The sequence below is a fragment of the Alligator mississippiensis genome, chromosome 3 (genome assembly GCF_030867095.1).
Source record: "Alligator mississippiensis isolate rAllMis1 chromosome 3, rAllMis1, whole genome shotgun sequence".
NCBI lineage: Eukaryota > Metazoa > Chordata > Crocodylia > Alligatoridae > Alligator > Alligator mississippiensis.
In genome coordinates, this window is record NC_081826.1 from 288315037 (window position 1) to 288335335 (window position 20299).

The 20299-nt window shown below is 45.0% G+C and overlaps 1 protein-coding gene across 4 annotated transcripts in view; it reads right to left on the reverse strand.

Moving 5' to 3' along the window:
• The window catches only part of SKA1 (spindle and kinetochore associated complex subunit 1), a 42481-nt gene extending 24922 nt beyond the window's left edge, over nt 1-17559 (reverse strand). Inside the window, exons 1-4 of one of the 4 annotated variants that reach the window (XM_019496133.2) lie at nt 17485-17559; nt 9627-9737; nt 4391-4515; nt 1048-1139 (exon numbers count right to left, since the gene is read on the reverse strand). In XM_019496133.2, the coding sequence (XP_019351678.1) occupies nt 1048-1139; nt 4391-4515; nt 9627-9714 (305 nt within the window). In that variant the 5' untranslated portion in view covers nt 9715-9737; nt 17485-17559. Of the gene's footprint in view, nt 1-1047; nt 1140-4390; nt 4516-7247; nt 7272-9626; nt 9738-17484 lie in introns of those variants that run through there. The other 3 variants (XM_006264011.4, XM_059725281.1, XM_019496136.2) reach the window with 3 other exon arrangements.
• Between the last annotated feature and the right edge of the window lie 2740 nt (nt 17560-20299).

Here is a 20299-nt window from a genome sequence, read left to right on the forward strand (position 1 = left end):
TGGGACTCTGCCAAGTGGGGTCCAGACTGTTCCACCCACACACCTGCGCACCCCCAGTCAACCAGACAGATTTTGGTAAATCTAACAGTGTTCTTCATTGAACTCAAATCAGTCAATGTTTTTGAGAAGCAGGAGCCTCTAGGCAGGGATCCCAGAATCACTTGGGGTGGGAGTAAGTAGCCAGATGTTCAGAAGGGGCCACATGGCCTCCTATTTCTGGTTTCCAGGGGGCTGGGGGCTTTGGAGGGCCCCCCACGAGAACTCAGTTTTTTGCCTGCACTGGTATTTCCATCTCCCTGCCATGGGTCCCTTTGGGCTGAGAGTTGCATCTCTTTTGGACATGCCAACTGAAGTCTTTCTGGTTTGACCTACTGACAAGCCAACCTAGATTTTCTATTTTAACCCTCAGTAGCTTCTTCAACACAGTTCCCTCCAAAGGGGAAGTAAATATAGGTACATTAACTCAGATAAATCAGCTGCGATCTGTTTGGGCAGAATTAGAGCCATAAATTTTTATCCCCAGTCTGACAGATGCAAAAGAACTAGATGATTTTGTAAAATGCTATGTTGAGGGGGCAGGAATATCTTGGGAAATATTGCTCAAATTACAGCAAATCTGACTTGCTTCTTGTTTCACCTCCTTGCTATCCACAAGGCACTGAAAATTTAAAGAGTCTGATTCAACAAAGGAATTTTAGAGCACTTACAATATGTAACTTTTAAACAAAAAATGACACTAAGCTTTAAGTATAGCAGTACTGGTTTGCAGCTCAAAACACCACTTGCTGTCACCGTAGGAGGTTCCCTGTAGAGCTCCCATGCCATTATTGGCCTGGCCTCCCACTGCTTTTTCTCATGGGATCACCATGTAAATAACAATACCTTGTAGCAACCATTACCACTGCAAAGCTAAAACATCCATCCTACTTTATATACAACTCTGGGTCCCAAAGTTTTGCATTTAACATGTCATATTAGCAGTACAGTAATTTTCACACAGCCCATTTCAACGGCAGTAGGAAATTCATATAGACAAGTATTACATACCAGCTTTGGTTTGTTTTGGGTAGGTGAGGAGGAATATTTTCACACAGGTGCAGCACTTCATTATAGTCCCTCTCAGCAGACTCTTGGATCTCCTGAAATAAAGAACACTGGATTTTTTTCAGGAGTTTGAAGTCACTGAAACATGAATCAAATGAGAGTCTAATGTCTAGAGGGCATGAAAATGGTCTTTATCAAATACACTGACTGACAAACTTTCCCAGTTCTGGGCTATTTCCTCTAATCCCAACAGCAATCAGTGGAACCCAAAAAAACAACTGCTTCTCATTCAAAAGAGCTGATCCAGATAGAGGGGAAAGACAAAAAAAATAAACCTGGCTGCAAAAGTGCCACCTGCACTAGAAAGTTTTACTAATAAAACTTGCCTTCTTTCAGAACATTTTGGTATACAACCATACTTCTATTATGTGCTCTATATAAAATGCTGAATTATGTCAGTCAACCTGACACCTCATGGATAGCCAAAAACTCTTCAAGACCCAGACGAGCCCTAAGGGAAGAACTCAAGGAAGTCAGAGAGGTGTTTTAGTGCATGGTGCTCTCTATCCCATTTCTCCTCCCTCTCTAGCTCTCTGTCTCTTTCTCTACCCTGTGTGTGTATGGGTAAAGAATAGGGACCTACTGAGTTCACAGCAGAAACAGGGCACACTGCGGTCCTTTAATCTTGCAGGTTGCCCCGTGCACCCTCTCCGCTGCTGATTGGTGGAGGGGCTCCACTTACAGCTTACCCCTGATTGGCGAGGAGGCGAAAAATGTAGTTTTAAATATGGCACCACTGTTGCCTCCCACCACTGACTGGCTGAGGGCCCTGCTGCTTCCTGCTGACTGGCAAGGAGGCAAAAATGTGTTTAAAACAGCACTTTTCATTTCCCTGCCAATCAGGAGGGAGCAGCGGGGCCCCTCCCTCTGCCGATCAATGGTGGGGGGAGAGGGAGGGAGAGAGGGGCTCACGGGAGAACATACAAGAATAAAGAAGCTGCTGCGCACCCCACTTCCGTGTAAATTTGGTAAGTGTGAGGCTTCAGCTGGAGTAAGGTATCCAGTTTTGGGAATCATATTTGTGGAAAGACATAGACAAATGGGAAAGAATCCAGCAGAGAGGAACAAAAATGATTAGAAGTTTTGGAAACATGATGGATGGGGAAAAGGCTGTAAGAACTAGAATTATTTAGTCTAGGATTTAGTTTTATGATTCTTTGTAAATAACACGAACCTTCTCTAACCATCCGACCTTAACATCAGCCCCTTAGTGATGCATGAAAAAGTATGCCTTCCTGCTCACATACTCAGAAGCAGGATAGGCAGAATTTGGATATTTCTTCCACCACAATTTTCATTGAATCCCTCTTAGTTCCTGCATAATGCCCACTTACAATCTTATAAGACAGGACACACTCAATGGCCTTGCACATGTAGAAGACACCTGCACCCACTGGACATTCTTCAGCACCAAACTGATTGCCCACAAGCTGCTATAAATCCAATCTTGCAAGCTTCCAAAGAGCTACTGCACCCCCCTTTTCACTGTAAAAGCAGCTTTCATTTTGGTGCATCTCAGCTCAAAGATTGAGGCAAGCTCAGCAAATGACTCCAAGAATGTGGCCCTCTGTATATCCTCTGCTGACTGTCTAAAATCTACACCACAATCTAATCCCGTCCCCGCCCCCTCACTGTGCTCAATTCACAGACCCAGGCACGCTGTTCCATACAGTGTAGCTGGTCACTGTGTGCCTGCGGCAGCTTGCAGTTTTCACTCACTGTCAATCATCTACTTCTTCTCAAAATTATCATTTTCACTGATGAACAACCAGCTGTTGTGGTAAACAAATTTCTGCAATACACAGAATGAGACATGAGAAATCTGCTGATTTGTTCAGTGTCTGTGCTTCTGCCAGCAAGATGGGAGATGCATTGAAAGAGTATGAGGATCAGATTATGAGGTCTAAAGGAAGAGCTGTGGGGAATGAATGAACCAGCACAAAAAGAAAAGTTATGGAATAGGACAGGGGGAGCTGTGGGAACCCAATTCCCAGGAAACGCAGCCAGATGTACATGCACTCTAACAGGGCAGCAGTCATAACACTTTCTAATGCAGACATAGGCTTAAAAAAGTCGAGAAAGAGCTCCAAAGGCTTCATGTTAACACGCAAATGCACCCAGTGTTGGTCTGAGGCCACAGACCAAGACTGACCATTCTGGACATTTAGAAATAATTCTGCATGTTATTTCATTCTGCACCATTTCATTTTTGTTCCTGCCTTTTTATGACTAAATTCTGTCATTTCATTTAGACAGGAACTTAAGTTTTTGAAGGGTTTACCTCCACCTGAAGTTATAATCTCAAGTGACAATTTCCACAACAATGAATTGCTTTTAAAGACTCATATTTTCTACCAATACCAGCAGAAACTCTTGTAAACAAGATTTCATTTGCAATAAATTGATAGAGGGTTGCCAGAGTTAGTACATCAATATCAGAGTACATCAACATATGTAGTACATCAATATGGGGAGAGGAGAGTGAAAATTAGGCAGTGAGGTTTTACACAATGGATGCATTTTATATTACTGGCCAGTTCTGATTTGGTGGCAGACTGCCATTGTCCTTTGGCATCCTAAAGGGTCTTTTTTCATTCATGATTTCATCATTTCTTCGCAATTCCCCTTTATTAAGTTTGATTATGATGAAAAGTTAAGAAAAAAAAAAGATGAGATAGTATTGTCCTGATGAACTATAATCATCCCCAAAAATATATGAGCAGTACATTAAAAAAGGTCACAGGGCTAGCACATACACTGAACTCTGGTGAACACTAAAGCATGAACAAAAAAAGGTATACAAATCTTTTCATGCTGACAACACTGTCAGTTGGAAAAATATTCTATGTAGCGACATATATGTAAATATGAAATATGCCCGTTGGCTTCAAAATTACTCAGGGTTTGCCCAGGTCAAATGGATAATTAAGGACACACATTTCACAGCAGCTGAGCTCGCTATCAGTTTTTTGCAGGGGGAAGGGGAGAACAAAAGTCACCTGTGTTAAGAAGAAAGAAGCGCTAATTTGTAGAGGACATTTCCAATCTAATTATGATAGAAAAGCCTGAACTGAAGCCCACTGGCACATTCCCCAGGTTCACAAACACCAGTCATCATAACTTCATTATTGCAATTAATGCACTATATTCATCAGTGGTACTTGCTTTCTGTAACTTCCTTATTAACTCAAAGACATAACACTTAAGAAGCCAAGTTTTGTCTGAGCAACTCCTCTGAAGCTTCCATTTATGTATTGAGAAGCAATCTTAAACAAAATAAGATTACCTTAAGTGTATTTTTCAGTTTTTCTTGATGCTGAACTTCTATTTCCATTCTATTCAGGAGTTCATTTAAAAGAGACATCTCATGTCCAATTTTACATAGCACAGATTTCAAGGATGGCTCCTGATCTGTCAAAGAGGGACAAAGTACAAAATAAAAATAAACCAACAGCCCAGTTCACACTACAGGATTCTCACCACCCCATGAGCAAAGTCTGGCACATCCCTTCCTACTTTTTTCCTTCCCACACTGGAGTCACTGCCCTCCCAGCAAAGTTAGAGAGACCATGCTCTTTAAAGAGGGGTTAATATTCTCTTGAATAAAGTACTCAGTGCTATCCAGAGAAGAATAGTGGAGCTAGAACTAAAACAATCTGGAATATGGTCTCGGCTAACTACATTGTCAGGGTTACAAATATGCCTCAAGGTTGAAAAAGTCAAGCGTTCAAAAACAGAAAATGCAAGAATTAAAATAGCCCGTGCATCCTTAATTTGGTCCCCTGTACATATGCATCTGAGTATTTAATTACATGATTGCATACTTTTTTTCCATAGCTGTATCCCTAATTTTCATTCACAATAGCTACTGATCCCCCTTTCCTCCAAGGACTTGTCCAATCCCTTTTGAATCTGGCTAACCTGTCAGTTTCCACAATATCTGATTGCAGTAAGTTCCACACTTCAATTACATGCTGTATGAAAAAAAGCATCCTTTTGTTAGTTTTAAGCTTACTACCCGCTAGTTTTATTTTGCGATCCCCCAGTTCTTATATTGGGAGAGAGAGTAAATCAATCCATATTTCCTTTGCCTTCACCATCTAGTATTTTGTAAACCCTTATCTTGTCCCCCCTCAAGCATCTCTTTGCCAAACTGAATAGGGCTAGCCTCTTTAGTCTTTCCTCACATGGAAGTCTGTCCATGCCATTAATCATTCTTGCTGCCCTTCTCTGTACCTTCTCTAGCTCTTCTATATCCTTTCTGAGGTGTGGGGAGCAGAACTGGCACCAAGACTCATTTTACTGAATACTACTGAAACCCTCCTCTGAATACAATTACATTTCCTCACAGGTTTTTTCCATGGCACTCCTCACTATGCCATCTCTAGGGCTCAAACATTGGTGAATTTATTTTCACAACACCCCTGTGAAGGAAAATTGTGGGTAATACCCCCATTTTACACTTGGAAAGCTGAGGCACACAAAAATTATAGTCAGGAGTATCCACTAATTTTAGGTGCTCATTTGAGATACCTCAGCCCTGACTTCTCAGAGTACTTTGCATGATATGGAACTGCATATTCCATCACAGCTCTCCCCTACTTCGCTGCAGCTATCCGTGCTCAGCACTTTTGCAAGTCTGCCTATAGGATCTCAGCCACCAGCAAATGGCTTGATTTATGTGACATGTCTAGAATCACAGGAACACTGTAGTAGAAGAAGGGACAGAATCCAGGTCTCCAGGGCAGCATTCATCTGCCTGAGCCAAGAGACCCAGATACATTGCCAGAACAGCTCTTTTCTGTCTTGAATGAGGCACAGCCCTGTCAAAAAAGTATGCAATCATAAAATTAAGGATTTTATCATGATGCACAAGGAGGAGGCTAAGGTTACATCGACAACTTTAACTGGCATTTATTAACTTAAGTACTTAACTTTGAAAGCCCAACATTGTTCTTTTATAATTTTTTCCTGTTACTTAGATTTTTTTTAAAAGTAAACTGAAAAACAGAAATTGCGCTGTATAGCAGCACACTGATTCTACAAGGTTTATCAAAGTTGAAGCCTTTAGATCTACTGCAAAGGTTTTTGTTCTTTTTAAGTAAGTGATCACAGTAACAGGTTTTCATCCTTATCCAAACTCTCTTTAACAGGGGAGGAAACCTACTTTGTTAGTGGGTTTCACAGCCATTTAAGGACCACAGAAGAATGGGGAGACTCAGGAATCCTGAGATCCATTGTAGGCCCTGTAAGGTCAAAAGTGCCTACCATTTTCCAAAGCTTAACTGCTTTTGGTCCTTTTCCCAAATCCTGCCTGCTCCCTACCTCTAGCTTCTTCTCCCAGTCTCTTTCTCCTTTCCTACCAAATCCCAATCTTCCCTCTAATCTCCTTGCCCAGCCAGTCCTATTCCCCTAACCCCCAAGGCCAAAGTTCTCAGCTCCCTTGATACGCAGTCTCTTATTCGCCTCACATCCAGCTCTCCTCCCAGGCACAAGCTCCTTGTCCAATTGAGTTCCCATCCTGCCCTGCCCAAATGTCCTCTAACAGACACTGCTTCATACTCCTATTTAGAACTGGTCAAAATATTTAGGAAAATACTTCTTTTTCAGATTCATAAATGCCAGTCTATCAAAAGCAAGATCTTTGTGACAGGGGTGACATGTGACAGGGTCCTTTTCAACATATGTCCTATTAAAAAATTCTGTAAGTTTGAAAATTGTCTAAACATTGTTATGGTGTTGGAGTGATGTTGTAGCCATGATGGTCTAGGAATTATGCAATGGACAAAGATTTTTGTGGATAATAACTTTTACTGACCAACTGCTTGGTTGGGATAAAGCTAGACAAGCTTGTGAATGCAAGGCATTCTTGCATTTGAAAGCTGTCCAACTTTACCCCAACCATGAAGCCAGTCCAAAAAAGATATTACCCATAAAAATCCTTGATTCTATACCCTCTGACATTTTCAAAAGACAAAATTCTATGTTCTAAGCTAAAGCAACATTTGCTTTGAACTTCATACAAAAAAAGCAAATGTTTAAATCAGTGGTTCTCAGCCCTCAGAATCAGGGCACCCTTCCACCACCATTGGAGCATGGCAGCACCCCCAGGTGAGAACTGTGCTGGTGCTGCCTCTGCTTACCTCAGTGCTTCTCAACCAGGTGTTGCTGCCTCCAGGTAAAAACTGTTCCACATACCTGCTGCCCAGGCAGCTCAGGGAAAGCTGTGGCATGTGCAAACACGCCTCCTGCATTAGGGTTCTCTACTAACCCTAATGCAAACAGGACAGCTGACTCAGGTTGTAGCTCTTCCTGGTCTGGCCACCCCACCCATGCTTTTCCCAGCAACAGAAACACCCATAGGTGGAACTGCCCTATGCACCTGCCAGGAGGAGCATCATGGGGGCTGGACCAGGAAAGGCTACAGCTATAACTAGCTCTCCTGCCTACTCTAGGGTTATCAGAGAGCTCTAATAGAGGAGGAGCTTATGCACATGCCATGCCCCTGAAAACAAGGTAGTTTCACTTGGCTGCCACAGTGACAGCACTACCTGTGTCACAGCACCCCAAAGGGATAATATGTCACCCTTGTTGAAGACCACTGGTTTAAAAATTCAAAATCTAAACGAAGCAATTCAAATAAACTTTAGTTTACCCAATTTGAATATTCCTCCCCCCAGATTTCAACTTGTAGGACTGATACAAATTTGCAGCATAAAAAAATTGATTCTTGTCAGCTCTAGTCAGAGTCTCCTTTTTTTTCCCCCCTACTGGTCCTACTCTACCCCATCCCCTCCCTCCTCAGCTCTTCATCCAAAAACCCCTCTCCCAAACAATAGACCCTCCATCTCCATTACCCCTTTTCCATTCCTGTAGTCTCCTTGCCCAACCAGTACCAGCTGCCTTTCCTCTAACTCTCAGCCTTAGACTTTCCCTAGTTCTAGTTTCCCTTTTCTACTTCAGCTGCCATAACTTTGCCCAAACAGCCTCAGTGTCCCTAATACCCTGACATCCCAGTTAGTCTGTACCTACTCCAGTCCCAGTCTCACCACATCCCTTTTTCCAATCAACACGTTTCCCTTCTCTCTGCATGGAGCAGCCACTAGAAAGAAAACCTGGCTTCGCTGTTGCCCTGGACTATGAGTGGGTACTATGCCTATAGTGGATACCTGCTTTGGTCAGTATGAGAATCTATGAGACACTCAGTGGAGTCTGAGTCTTACCTGCCAAAACCAAAATGGTCTACCCCAGGCCTGAGCAAACTATGCTTTTAAATTGGCCAAAGTACAGCAGATTTCACAGGGATGTCAAAAGGTGTATCCCTGACACAAAGGGAATAACACTACAAAATTTCAAGTCCCTGTTCACCAGTGAAGTCTAACTCTAAGGCTATATAAAGAAAAGCCTAAAAAGTGTGTGTGAGCGCGTGTATCCAGGTTCAAACAATGTGAAGTTATTATCAGAAATGGCTTGATTAACTTAGCTAAAATAAAAAATAAAAAGTCAACCTGGGTCAGAGACCCAGGGCAAAGTTTCAGCCCCAGTGATTAAAGATTTGCAGAATTATAAGCAATTGCCCCATGTGTCTTACAATAGAAAGATAATCTGAATAGTAGATAGCATTGACATCATCAGTCCCATGCATAAGAGCATCATATACGTTTACAAATCTATCTAACATTACACATAGCTGATACTGTTAAATATAGCTACATGTATTAGTAGATTTTTCTCCATTTAAGTCTAAAAGAATTGTCCTTTCCTATTAAAGAGCATAATCATACACAATAGATTCTTGCATCGGTTAGAAAGAAAAGAAAATTCTGCAGAATTTCAGCTGTTTTCCCGTTCTGCCACACCAGAATCAGAAAGTATTTTCTTTAGACTGAGAAGGGGTGATAACATTGTATGTGAGACTTCTCTTGTTCCTCCTCACCTTTCTCTTTGGCCTCTAATACTTTGCATGTTATTTCCCCTCACAATACAAGTACATTTTTGTTCTCTCTTTCTAAAAAGGACATGGGTGGACCACCTCATCTCCAGGTGTCCCCCATACATTTTTCTCCATGTCACATCTGAATTCACTGAATCTGCAGCCCATAACTCCTGCCTTGAATTCATGTGTTCCAGTTCTGTTTGGTGCCCCTCTTTCATTCCTGCTTATTGTTCCTTTAACCCCATTGTCTTCCCTGCATCCTTTCAGGTCATTCTCCATTCTTGGTTGGGTTCCATTCTTTGAAGCCCTCCTCACCTCAGGGAAGTAAAACAGACAGGCACCTTTTAAATGCTCCAAATTATGGGGCATTTTGCCCCCCGCCCAACAAACATTAGATAATAGATATCCAAAAACAGGAAACAGATGCAACAAAAAAAAAAAAAAATCAGCACCAACCATACTTAACTCAGTTTTCCACAGCTATAAAATAGCATTATGAGATGGGCTTTTAAGCTATCCAGTTGCGGTTCAAAAAAATCCTTTACCAAACAAAATCTATCTACCTTTATGCACTAACATCTCTTACCTATGTTTCTTAACTGAAGAGTTTTCTTGATCGTTGAAATCCTTGTATTGATGTAAGAGCATAAGTCTTCCATATTTAAAGAAGCCATATTTCTTCTTCTCTCTATAAAACCTATGGGGGGGAAAAAAAAATAACCACCCCATTTGGCATATTTAAGAAAGTTGTATTATCAACACAAGTTGTCCATTTTTAAATTTGTTTTCGCCAAAATTAAAATTATTCAGGCCACAAGCAAAGAGAAACTGCACCTAGCTTTACTTGAAGCAATTAGAAAACAAGTATTTACTATTTGCTAAAGCAAACTGAAAACAGAGCAGGGAACACACAGAGGTAAGGGCTAATTTAGGAAAAACAACCTGCTGGAATTCAGCAAGGAGCATTTGTTTCTTTGTTTTATGATCAGATTTATGCAGCTGTACTGGCTCCCTCTGGCGGTTAACTGAAATATGAATGTTAAGCTTGTTTTGTTCTGTTTTTATTTTTAAGCGCATATACTATTGCTGTGGTTGGTTAAATATAATATACAGATCTGCCTAATGTCATGAACTTCATAGCTGCACGTTTGGGAAGTTTATCTTACATTCCCACAAAACAAGTTATTTAGGGAAGATAAAAAAATCTAGACTCCAATTCTACATTCCCAGTCAAAAAAAGTAGGAATTAAAATTGTGAACATGCTGAAGGGAAAAACCTTTAATAATGTGTTCAGAGTTTCAGAAATGAACAAGTGAAAGTCAGGACTCATTGGTCAATATTGAGTTCAATATTGAGTTCCTGAGAAAAGGAAGGATGGAAACAAGCAGAGTACGGACCTTGGACTTCAGAAAAGCAGACTAAGACTCGCTCAGGGAACTCATGGGCAGGATCCCTTGGGAAGCCAGTCTGAAGGGGAGAGGAGTCCAGCAGAGCTGACTGTACTTTAAAGAAGCCTTACTGAGAGTGCAGGAACAAACCATCGCAATGTGCAGCAAGACTAGCAAGTATGGCAGATGACCAGCTTGGCTTAGCAGGGAACTCTTCAGCAAAGTCAGTCACAAAAAGGAAGCTTAAAGTGGAAACTTGGACAAATAACTAGGGAGGAGTATAAAAGCATTGCTCAGACATGCAGGGATGAAGTCAGGAAGGCCAAAGTGCAATTGGAGTTGCAGCTAGCAAGGGATGCGAAGGGTAACAAGAAGGGTTTCTACAAGTATGTTGGTAGCAAGAGGAAGATCAGGGAAAGTGTGGGTCCCTTACTGAATGGGGGAGGCAACCTTGTGACAGAGGATGCAGAAAAGGCTGAAGTGCTCAATGCCGCCTTCTCCTCAGATTTCACAGGCAAGGTCAGCTCCCAGACTACTGCACCAGGCAGCACAGTTTGGGGAGGAGGTGAGCAGCCAACAGTGGTGAAAGAACAGGTTAGGGACTACCTAGTAAAGCTGGACACATACAAGTCTGTAGGGCCAGACGGGATGCACCCGAGGGTGCTGAGGGAGGTGACTGATGAGATTGCAGAGCCACTGGCCATCATCTTTGAAAACTCATGGTGATCAGGACAGGTCCCAGATGATTGGAAAAGGGCAAACATAGTGCCCATATTTAAGAAAGGGAAAAGGGAGGATCCAGGGAACTACAGACCAGTCAGCCTCACCTCAGTCCGTGGAAAATCATGGAGCAGATCCTCAAGGAAACCATTTCTAAGCACTTGGAGAAGGTGATTAGGAACAGTCAGCATGGAGTCACCGGGGGCAAGTCATGCCTGAGCAACCTGATGCCTTCTATGACAAGGTGAGTGGCTCTGTGAATGCAGGGAGACGGATGGATGTGGTGTACCCTGACGTTTGCAAGGCTTTTGTTATGGTCCCCAACAACATTCTCACATGCAAGCTGAGGAAGTGCGGGCTGGATGAATGGACTGCAAGGTGAATAGAAAACTGGCTGGAGCATCAGGTTCAGAGGGTAGTAGTCAATGGCTCAATGTCTAGTTGGCAGCCGGTATCAAGTAGAGTACCCCAGGGGCTAGTCCTGGGGCTGGTTTTGTTCAATGTCTTCGTCAATGACCTGGAAGATTGCACAGAGTGCACCCTCAGCAAGGTGGCCGATGACTCCAAGCTGCGGGGCGTAGTAGCTATACTGGAGGGTAGGGCTAGGATTCAGAGTGACCTAGACAAATTGGAGGATTGGACAAAAAGAAATCTCACGAGGTTCAACAAGTACAAATGCAAAGCCCTGCACTGAGGATGGAGCAGTCCCATGCACCAGTACAGGCTGAGGGCTGACTGGCTGTGCAGCAGCTCTGCAGAAAAGGACCCAGGGGTTACAGTGGACAATACACTGAACATGAGCCAGCAGTGTGCCCTTATTGCAGAGGATTAACAGCATACTGGGCTGTATTGGTAGATGTGTTGCCAGCAGGCCAAGGGAAGTGATATTGCACGTAAAATTTCTCCAAATTTGCTCACATTTTTTAATCCACATATACTATAAATATTATCAAATTTGCATAAAGCTTTCCCCCCAAAAACAGTATCATGCAATGAAATTAAACATAAAACTTCAGATAGAGTAGGGTAAATTAAATAAAAATGCTATGCTTCATCCAAACCCACACATGGCAGTGGTGACAGTGACAGGATTAGCATTGTGGGCTTCCTGGTTCATAGTCAGCCCACTCAATCACAGTGATCTATTCTGACAATACATGATTTAAAAGGAAAGAAGCTATTATCAAGGCATTTTCAGGGGCTCTCATGAAACTTTGAAAAACATATCTCCCCAAAACCTAAGATAGCCCAATTCTGTCAGTCTTCAGAACACAACACAAAGCTCATATTATTTATTCCCTAGGCCAGGGGTCGGCAACCCCCAGCACACGTGCTGAGTATGGCATGCAAGGCCATTTTGCTCGGCACGCCACAACTAGCCCCGGCTCTGGGTAGCTGCTGCCAGCGACGGAGCCCAGGCTGCTCCCAGCAAGGCTTGCACCACCCCAGCTGCCTGCTGGGGGCAGCCCAGGCTCCCAGCTGGCAACAGCTACCCAGAGGCAGTGCTGGCTGCAGCCGGGAGGCTCCATACAGCTGTGCCGGGCTCTGGACCCCAGGTATCAGCTCTGTACCGGCACATGCACCTGTGCCTCTGAGCAGGCAGTGGGGGCGGGCACCTCGGGGCAGGCTGCGCTACCCTGCTGTTTGCCCCGAGGTGCATGAGCAGTCGCCGCCAGCATGGAGCTGATGCTGGAGCTGTGGAGCCTGGCGCAGCTGTTTGCAGCCTGCCCACTGCCTGCTGCAGCTGCCAAGAGACTGGGCTGGCTACAAACAGCTGCGCCAGGCTCCGGAGCCCAGTCACCAGCTCAGTGCCAGCAGCGGGGAAGAGACCAGGGTTGCACTGCCTCAGGTTCCTCCCCCACTGCCCACTCCGAGGCGCGCGTGCACACACCGGTACAGAGCTGATGCCAGCACAGCTGTCTGGAGCCTCCTGGCTGCGGCTGGCCATGGCTCTGGGTAGCTTCTGCCAGCCGGGAGCCCGGGCTGCTCCCAGCAGACAGCTGAGACGCTGTAAGCCCTGCTGGGAGCAGCCCAGGCTCCAGCAGTGACCCAGAGCCAGGGTAGCTGCTGGCAGCCACAGAGTCCAGGCTGGGGGGCAGGGGCTTTGGGTGAGGGGCAAGAGACACAAGCAGGGCATCCTGCCACGTACCTCTTGCCCTCATTTTGTTTTTCTGGAATGCCGGCACTCCGGCACCTTCCAAGGTAGGCATTGTGGTGCTTTGCAGCACCCCTGCCCTAGACATTCAGGCAAAGAATGGCATGTTGAGGACTGGGATTTGTCTTAGAAACCTGTTGAATTGCCTGGGATGTATTTTTGTTGCCTTTGTTTTGTTTTTTGAGAACATGCTAGATTCAATTTATTTGTAGATCAGCAGAATTTAAAAGCTACAGGAACTTGTAAATAACACTCAAAGGATTAAAACCCTACAGTTACACTGAGAATAGAATAAAGCAGCTGCTTTACTTCTGTTATAAGCAACCATGTAAGTCGCACATCATTACCCATGTGAAACTAAATCGCTCTCAGCAAGTACTGCTAATTACACCTACAGTGTTTATTTCTATAAGACGTCTGCCATTTTATTAAAAATCCATAATTGTACATTCATTCTTGCTGACACTGAATATGCAGTCAGACCTAGAATAGACACTTAAGGTATGCTGATATATTCTGCCTCCAGTCCCATAGGCTCTTATCAGTCTTTCAAATTTCACAGGTCAAATGGGGGCAACTTTTCACACACTCGCACAACAATAAAACAAGTGATGCTTGTTAGTCAAGGCTGGGACCGAATCAAGCAGTTTATTCAGACAAAGCTTATACTGAAGACATCTTGGGACCCTTAAAAGAAATTTATTTATCTTGCATATAATATGAAACCGAGTAAGATACACACACCTTGTTTTTGAAGGGCAGAATGAGGAAAGAGAGATCTTCGCTTAAAAATACTAGAAAGAACAGTATTTTCCAAGGGAAAACATAGGGAGCTCCAGGGGAAGGGAGGTGCAAAATATCATGGATAACATGTTAACCCCTTCACAGCATGACACCACGGTTGCTGCTGGTTCAATTGAACTGCCCAACCTCTCTTCTCAAGCCAGGGGAGGGGCAGCCAGCAGCACTTGCCAGATCAGTGGAGGGCCCGATCCTAGCCAGCAGCACTTATGGCATCAGCAGGAGCCTCTGTCCTGGCCACCCAGGCTTTGGCTCAGCTTCTGCTGAATCAGTAGCAGCTCCCGCAGCATAAGCCTCTGGGACCAGGGAGAAGAGAAAGTGCCCAAAGTCAGCAATTAGGGAACCCCCCAGAGCAGTGTTATCTCTTTCCCCAGAAGAATATTGAGCTGCAGAAGCTGCTATTACCATATTTCCTCACTTAAAATGCACACCCCAATTTCTAGCAGCTGATTGTAGTAAAAAAGGTGCATGCTGTATGTAAGAAAGTAAGGTAAATCCTATGGAAAGTGATCCAAAGTAGTGAAGTCACTCTTTAAAGTAGGTATCCTTCCTCTTTCAGCCAGCTGTTTCCCAAATTATTATGTCTCCTTATGAGTACAATTGATATCCCACTTGTAGGAAGGCAATATAGCTATACTGACAAATACATTAACATTTTTGACCCATTTAATTCATCTACTAAACTATTATTCATTTTATCTGCTCCTTTGGTCTCAACTCTAGTTAGGGTACAAGTGTTTCCTCAACATCAAGGGCATATCAATCATCAAGTGCAGTTATAAAGAACTTCAATTACAAAAATCATTTTATCACATCATTCAGAACAGAAGGAAAACAAAGGGCCTTGTAATACAGTATAAAGAATAATTTTACACATAGAAAAGCTGATTAAGTATTCTCTTTTGACAAACTTCTGCTGCAGCAAAATGTGTATAAAACCAGAACACCATTCCCCAGAGCTTGTAACAATTCAGGCAGTTCTCAGCTGCTATTTCAATTATTATTCTGTAATGGGAAAGCCGACATGTTTCAAAAAGTCACTAGAAGAAAGCCAAAAGAAAATAGAAGTGAAGGAAAAGATTGAAGTTATAAACTCCACATCTGTGTTCAAACTCCAAGCACTTGACAAACATTATTACCTAATCACAAGCTTCCTCAAAGTAGGTAGTCTTACTCTCACTGTACAGTGGGAAACACTAAATGAAGAATTGAAAAGGTCAAAACTTTGAACTTGACCAAACTCATTGACCCATCTGGTTATGGCTTCCCACATCATGGAGTGCAGTCCTCTGTCCTTGGAAGCAGCCATATACCCAGACTCCTAAAATCTGTTCCCTCAAAACCCTCTCACACAGCAAGAAAACCAGAAATGCCAGGAACAACATGCTACGATAAAAGAAGTGGAGATGTGGGCATTGTCAGTGCCCTCACACTGCAATGACAGGGAAGCAGTCAGTTAATAAATGTTCAGAAAGTGCCTCTATGCTACAGAAAACTAAAAAACCCTGCACAGTCCCTGACAATTTGACTAACCTCATGTCAAAAGCTCCCATCTTTAGCTTCAGTTCTCCAGAGAAAGGTGAAAAAGATCCAGAAGCCAGTAATATTCAGAAGGAAAAATCCTTCTTCATAGATTTCATAGACATTAGGGCTGGAAGGGACCTTGAAGATCATCAAGTCCAGCCCCCTGCCCCAGGGGCAGGAAGTCAGCTGGGGTCAAAGGATTCTTCCCTACAGCTGACCAGCAAACACCCTTAAACAAGGGATTGCCAGGCACCTACCACACTGCAAGTTACCCCTGTACTCCAACAGGGAGATAGCAAATACTTGCTTCCATATATCATACAAACCAATAGCTGGGCCAAGACCTCCTCTTTCCCTTTCACATTATCTCTTCCATAAACTTCCTGAGTTTGTCTTCAAAGTGATTCATGTCTTTTGCCCCCAATACTTGGGCTCAGAAGACCATTCCAAAAAATTTACTCTGGAAATTAGAAGAAAACTTCCAATTTGAATTTGTTCATGATCAGTTAGTAGTATTGTATCTAGCATTGGGAGTTTTTTAACCTAAAAAGCAACACAGGCTGTGTGTCCCCTCATCAATACAAACCACAATTGTCACTGGACCCAATAACATGCATAACAACAACATCCGAGATGAATTCACCTGCACTTCTACCAACATCACATATGCCACCACCTGCTTACAGTGCCCCTCTGTTGTCTATGTTGAACAGATGGGGCGATCCCTACGTGTAAGAATAAATGCGACACCTGTTCCAGAGAGACACAAGCCAGTGGCAGAACACATTAACCTCCTCCGTGACCTCAGAGTAGCTGTTCTTCGACAACAAAATATTTTAAAAAATACAAAAATTGAACATACAATTGTGGAGCAAGAAATGATTCACCAACTGGACTGTTAAGCATGGTCTAAACAGGACTTACAGACTCTTATTCCATTACCTACATTAGCTTTTGTGACCCCTTTGTCCCTATGGCATTGTTGCATGTTTGCCTCTCCCAGCACATCTCCTCCTCCCCATTTTTTGTATTCAAATCACTCTTCAATAGACTTCCCAGACACGTCCTTTCACAGCGTTTAATGAAGTGAGATGGGGTGGTAAAAACGTATGCATCTGATTTAGCTGAAGTATCTGTCTACCCTGCTTTTGTCCTCCCTAATATTCACCTTGCAACCAAACTTATAAAAACTAATCACATCCTCCTGAGTTTCCATTCTGCTGAGCTGAAGAAGCCAAGCCCATTCCATTTTCTTATTTATAAAGAGGTCTCCACTCCCGTAACCAACTTAGCAGCTCTTCTTTGTACCTGTTCCAGTTAATCTTTCTTGAACATTGGTAACCAGAAATATATGCTGTATCCACGTGGGGTCTGATCAGGGCCTTGTAACAGGGAGCCCCAGCCCTGCTCCCGCCAGCCGAAGAAGCAGAGCAGCATCCCCGGGGGAATCGGACACCCATGGCCCGACGGCCCAGGCTGTGGATGAGCCACAAAACCCAAACCCCTAACAAGGCAGGGCAGCCCAGTGGGCTACAGCAGAAAAGAGCAGCCTGAACATTGGGCTAAGAGCCCCTTGCAAGGGTGGGGATTGCTTTGCTCTTGCACAAGGGAGATGTCACCGGCTGTCTGGGTAGCCCCGCCCCTTGACAAGTGCCCCGCCCCCTGGTCGCCATCTTGGGACCAGAAATCCCACCCCCTGGGGGGGGGCTCTGGGGGGAGGGGATGTGGGGAATGTGCGTGGGAGCTCCCCAAACATGCCCCCCCCGCCCCATTGCACACCCCCCGGCAGGCGGGCACCCCGGCGGGACGCGGATCCGGAGCCCCCGGCCCGGCCCCCCGCCGCGCCACCGCTCACCGCGCACCGCCGTTTCGAACCTCCCGCGCGCAGCCACCAACTAACGCGAGAGCCGGCGCGTCACGTCCCGTCCCGACCCTGCCGCGCATGCGCAGCGCCGGGAGCTGAAGCCAGCGCCTCGTGCTGACGTCAGCGGCAGAGTAGGGCAAAAGGGGGCGGGGCAACGAGGGACGCACGTGTCCCGCCCCACCCTAGTCCCAAGGAGGGGGGAGGTGGGCCAGGGGCAGCCCCCACAGCCGCAGACAGACAGACGTTTTCAGGCAGGGGGGCTCTGACTTTTGGCCCTACAGGCCAGGTTCAGGCCCATCCCCCATGCCATGCCCAAGGCCTGGGTCCAGTGCTCTGCCTTGCTGCAGGGGCACTGGTGCACGGGGCTGCCCCCAGGTCTCCCATGTGACAGTAGATCAAACTGAGCAGAGCAGAGAGCTGGGCCTAAAAGGAAACTTGATAAAAGAAGGCCTTAAAATAGATCATCCACATATCACCACTTTCACTTTAAAGAATTATAGTAGTGATTAATGTAACCAAATACATCAGACAGTTTTATTATAACACATATTTGTATTTGGTTTCTTAGGTAAGTTATAGAAGGCAAAGCAGCCTCATCAGTGAAGACTGTAACTAAGGGGAAAAGAAAACAGGAGGTGGCAAGCAGCATTCCACGATTGACACCTTCCAAGTCCACAAGAGAACTGGCTCGATCCGATTCTAAAAGTTTCAGTAAAATAAATCTGAATAAAATCAATCCAAGAATGTTCATTAGAATAAGCCATCTATAAAATATAGGGGATAGACTAGAGGGAAATGTAAAGAACTCTGAATTCAAGACCTGCTGCCAGTCCCCACCTACCTTCACTCTTCCCAGTCTCTACATGTAAGAAGCTATATTGTACTGGTACAGATATCTAGCACTTTGGGATAGACTTTGCAATACATGTTTATTTTATTTTTTGGAGTACAAGCAGGCTATAGGCCTGCCTCTTACCATTTTTATCAGTAGCCTCTTTACCTGTAATCTTGAACACATACAGAATAGGAGATAACTAGGTTGGTAATAGCACAGTTGAGAAAGATATGGGGGTTGTGGTAGACCACGAACTCGACATGAATCAGGAATGTCATGGTGTTGGGAGGTGGGGGGAGGAGGGCAGAAAAACGATAATCAATTTGCCACCCCTCTTCCCCTTGAACCCCCCCCCCCCATCAACAAATGCAATTTTGGGCTGTATTAACAGAAGTATTGTATGTAAGATGTGGATAGTGATAATACCACTCTACTTGCTGCTGGTTAGAGGTCAGGTGCAGTACTGCATGCAGGTCTGATATATAAAGAACAAGGATATAAAGAAACTGGAGGGATCCAGAGAGACGAGCAACAACGATGATAAAGGGGTTGGGAAGCAAGACTTGAGGAAAAGCTGAGAGAACAAGTCTATTTAGTCTGGAGAAAAGGAGATTAAGGAGATGCATGGTAGCAGTTTTCAAACCTATGAAAGTGCCAGAAGAGAGAGAGAACAACCATTCTCCGTTGTCGCAGAAAGTAAGACACAAGCCAGCGGGTTTTAACAGCAGCAAAGCAGATTTAAAACAGCAGGATGATGGAACAAGCTGCCTAGGGAAGTAGTGGTTAATTGGAGGTTTTCAAGAAAAGGGTGGGGAGACACTTCCTTGGGAAGATTCAGGAACAGTGCATCTTGCATCTGTGCAATGGGTTAGACAAGATGTCCCTAGAGGTCTCCTCCAGCCCTATAATTCTGATTCTCTCAGAGGAAAGCAGGGTACCACATACATATCCAGATGACATGAACTGTTTGTTACATTTCTTAGAACTTTTTTGGGCCCAAGCTGAAAGAATTCAAGCAATGAGAGCACTTATGAGGATCGTGTATGCTTGTGTGCCAATGTATGGCAACAGCTTTGAGAAGCAGGAGAGCGCTCTGCCTCACTACCAGTTTTCACCCCTTAGGGTTGTGGTTTCGTACAGCTGCTATGGGCCAAAACACCCAGAGACGAGGCTGGCAACCTATGACCCTTGGGCTAAATCCAGCCCTTAGAACCATTGGATCCAGCCCGCAGATTTGGGGGTTGGGTAGTGTTCAGCACCTACTCATGAGCCTGCAGCCCAAGCTAGGTCATTCCAGCCCATAGCTTGAAAACATTGCTGAACACTGCCCTAGATTGGTTGTCAACTGGAGGTATGAATACCCCTAGGGGTACTTAAAAAGGCTGTAGGGGGTGCGCAGAACTGATGTGGCTGATAAATGCCACATGCATACGTGCAGCCGCAGCAAAGCATGCAGTTGACCAGGAGCGCAGCCCAGCAGCATGGAGTCCAGCGGGGTCCAGCTGCTCAAATCTGTTGTGAGAGAAGTTGGGGGGGGGGGGGGGGGGGGGCAGGGGCATCTCAGCTGAGGCAGAGCATGGGACAGCTGTTGGGGGGGGGAGGGACTCCCACCACTACCTGCACCCCTGAGAGGGCATGGGGGGGCATATACCCCCAGATCAGCTCATGGTGCAAGGGTGGGCTGCTGCTGTGGGCTGAGGCAGCACCGGGCTGTTCCGGCGGGGGCGTTGGACCGAATCGATCTCAGGGTAGACAGCAGTGACACAGAGGGGTGTTGGGGGGATATGGCGAATTCTAGAGTGGCTGCAGCCCCTCCCATAGCCCCTCCCAGCGCTGCCTGCCCCAAGCTCAGCCCGGCCCAGCCCCAGCCGGGAAGAGCCCGGCACAGCCCCAGCCCCAGCGGCAGTCTGCCCTGACCCACATACAGATCTGGGGGCACACCCCCCTCATGCCCTCCTGGGGTGCATGCAG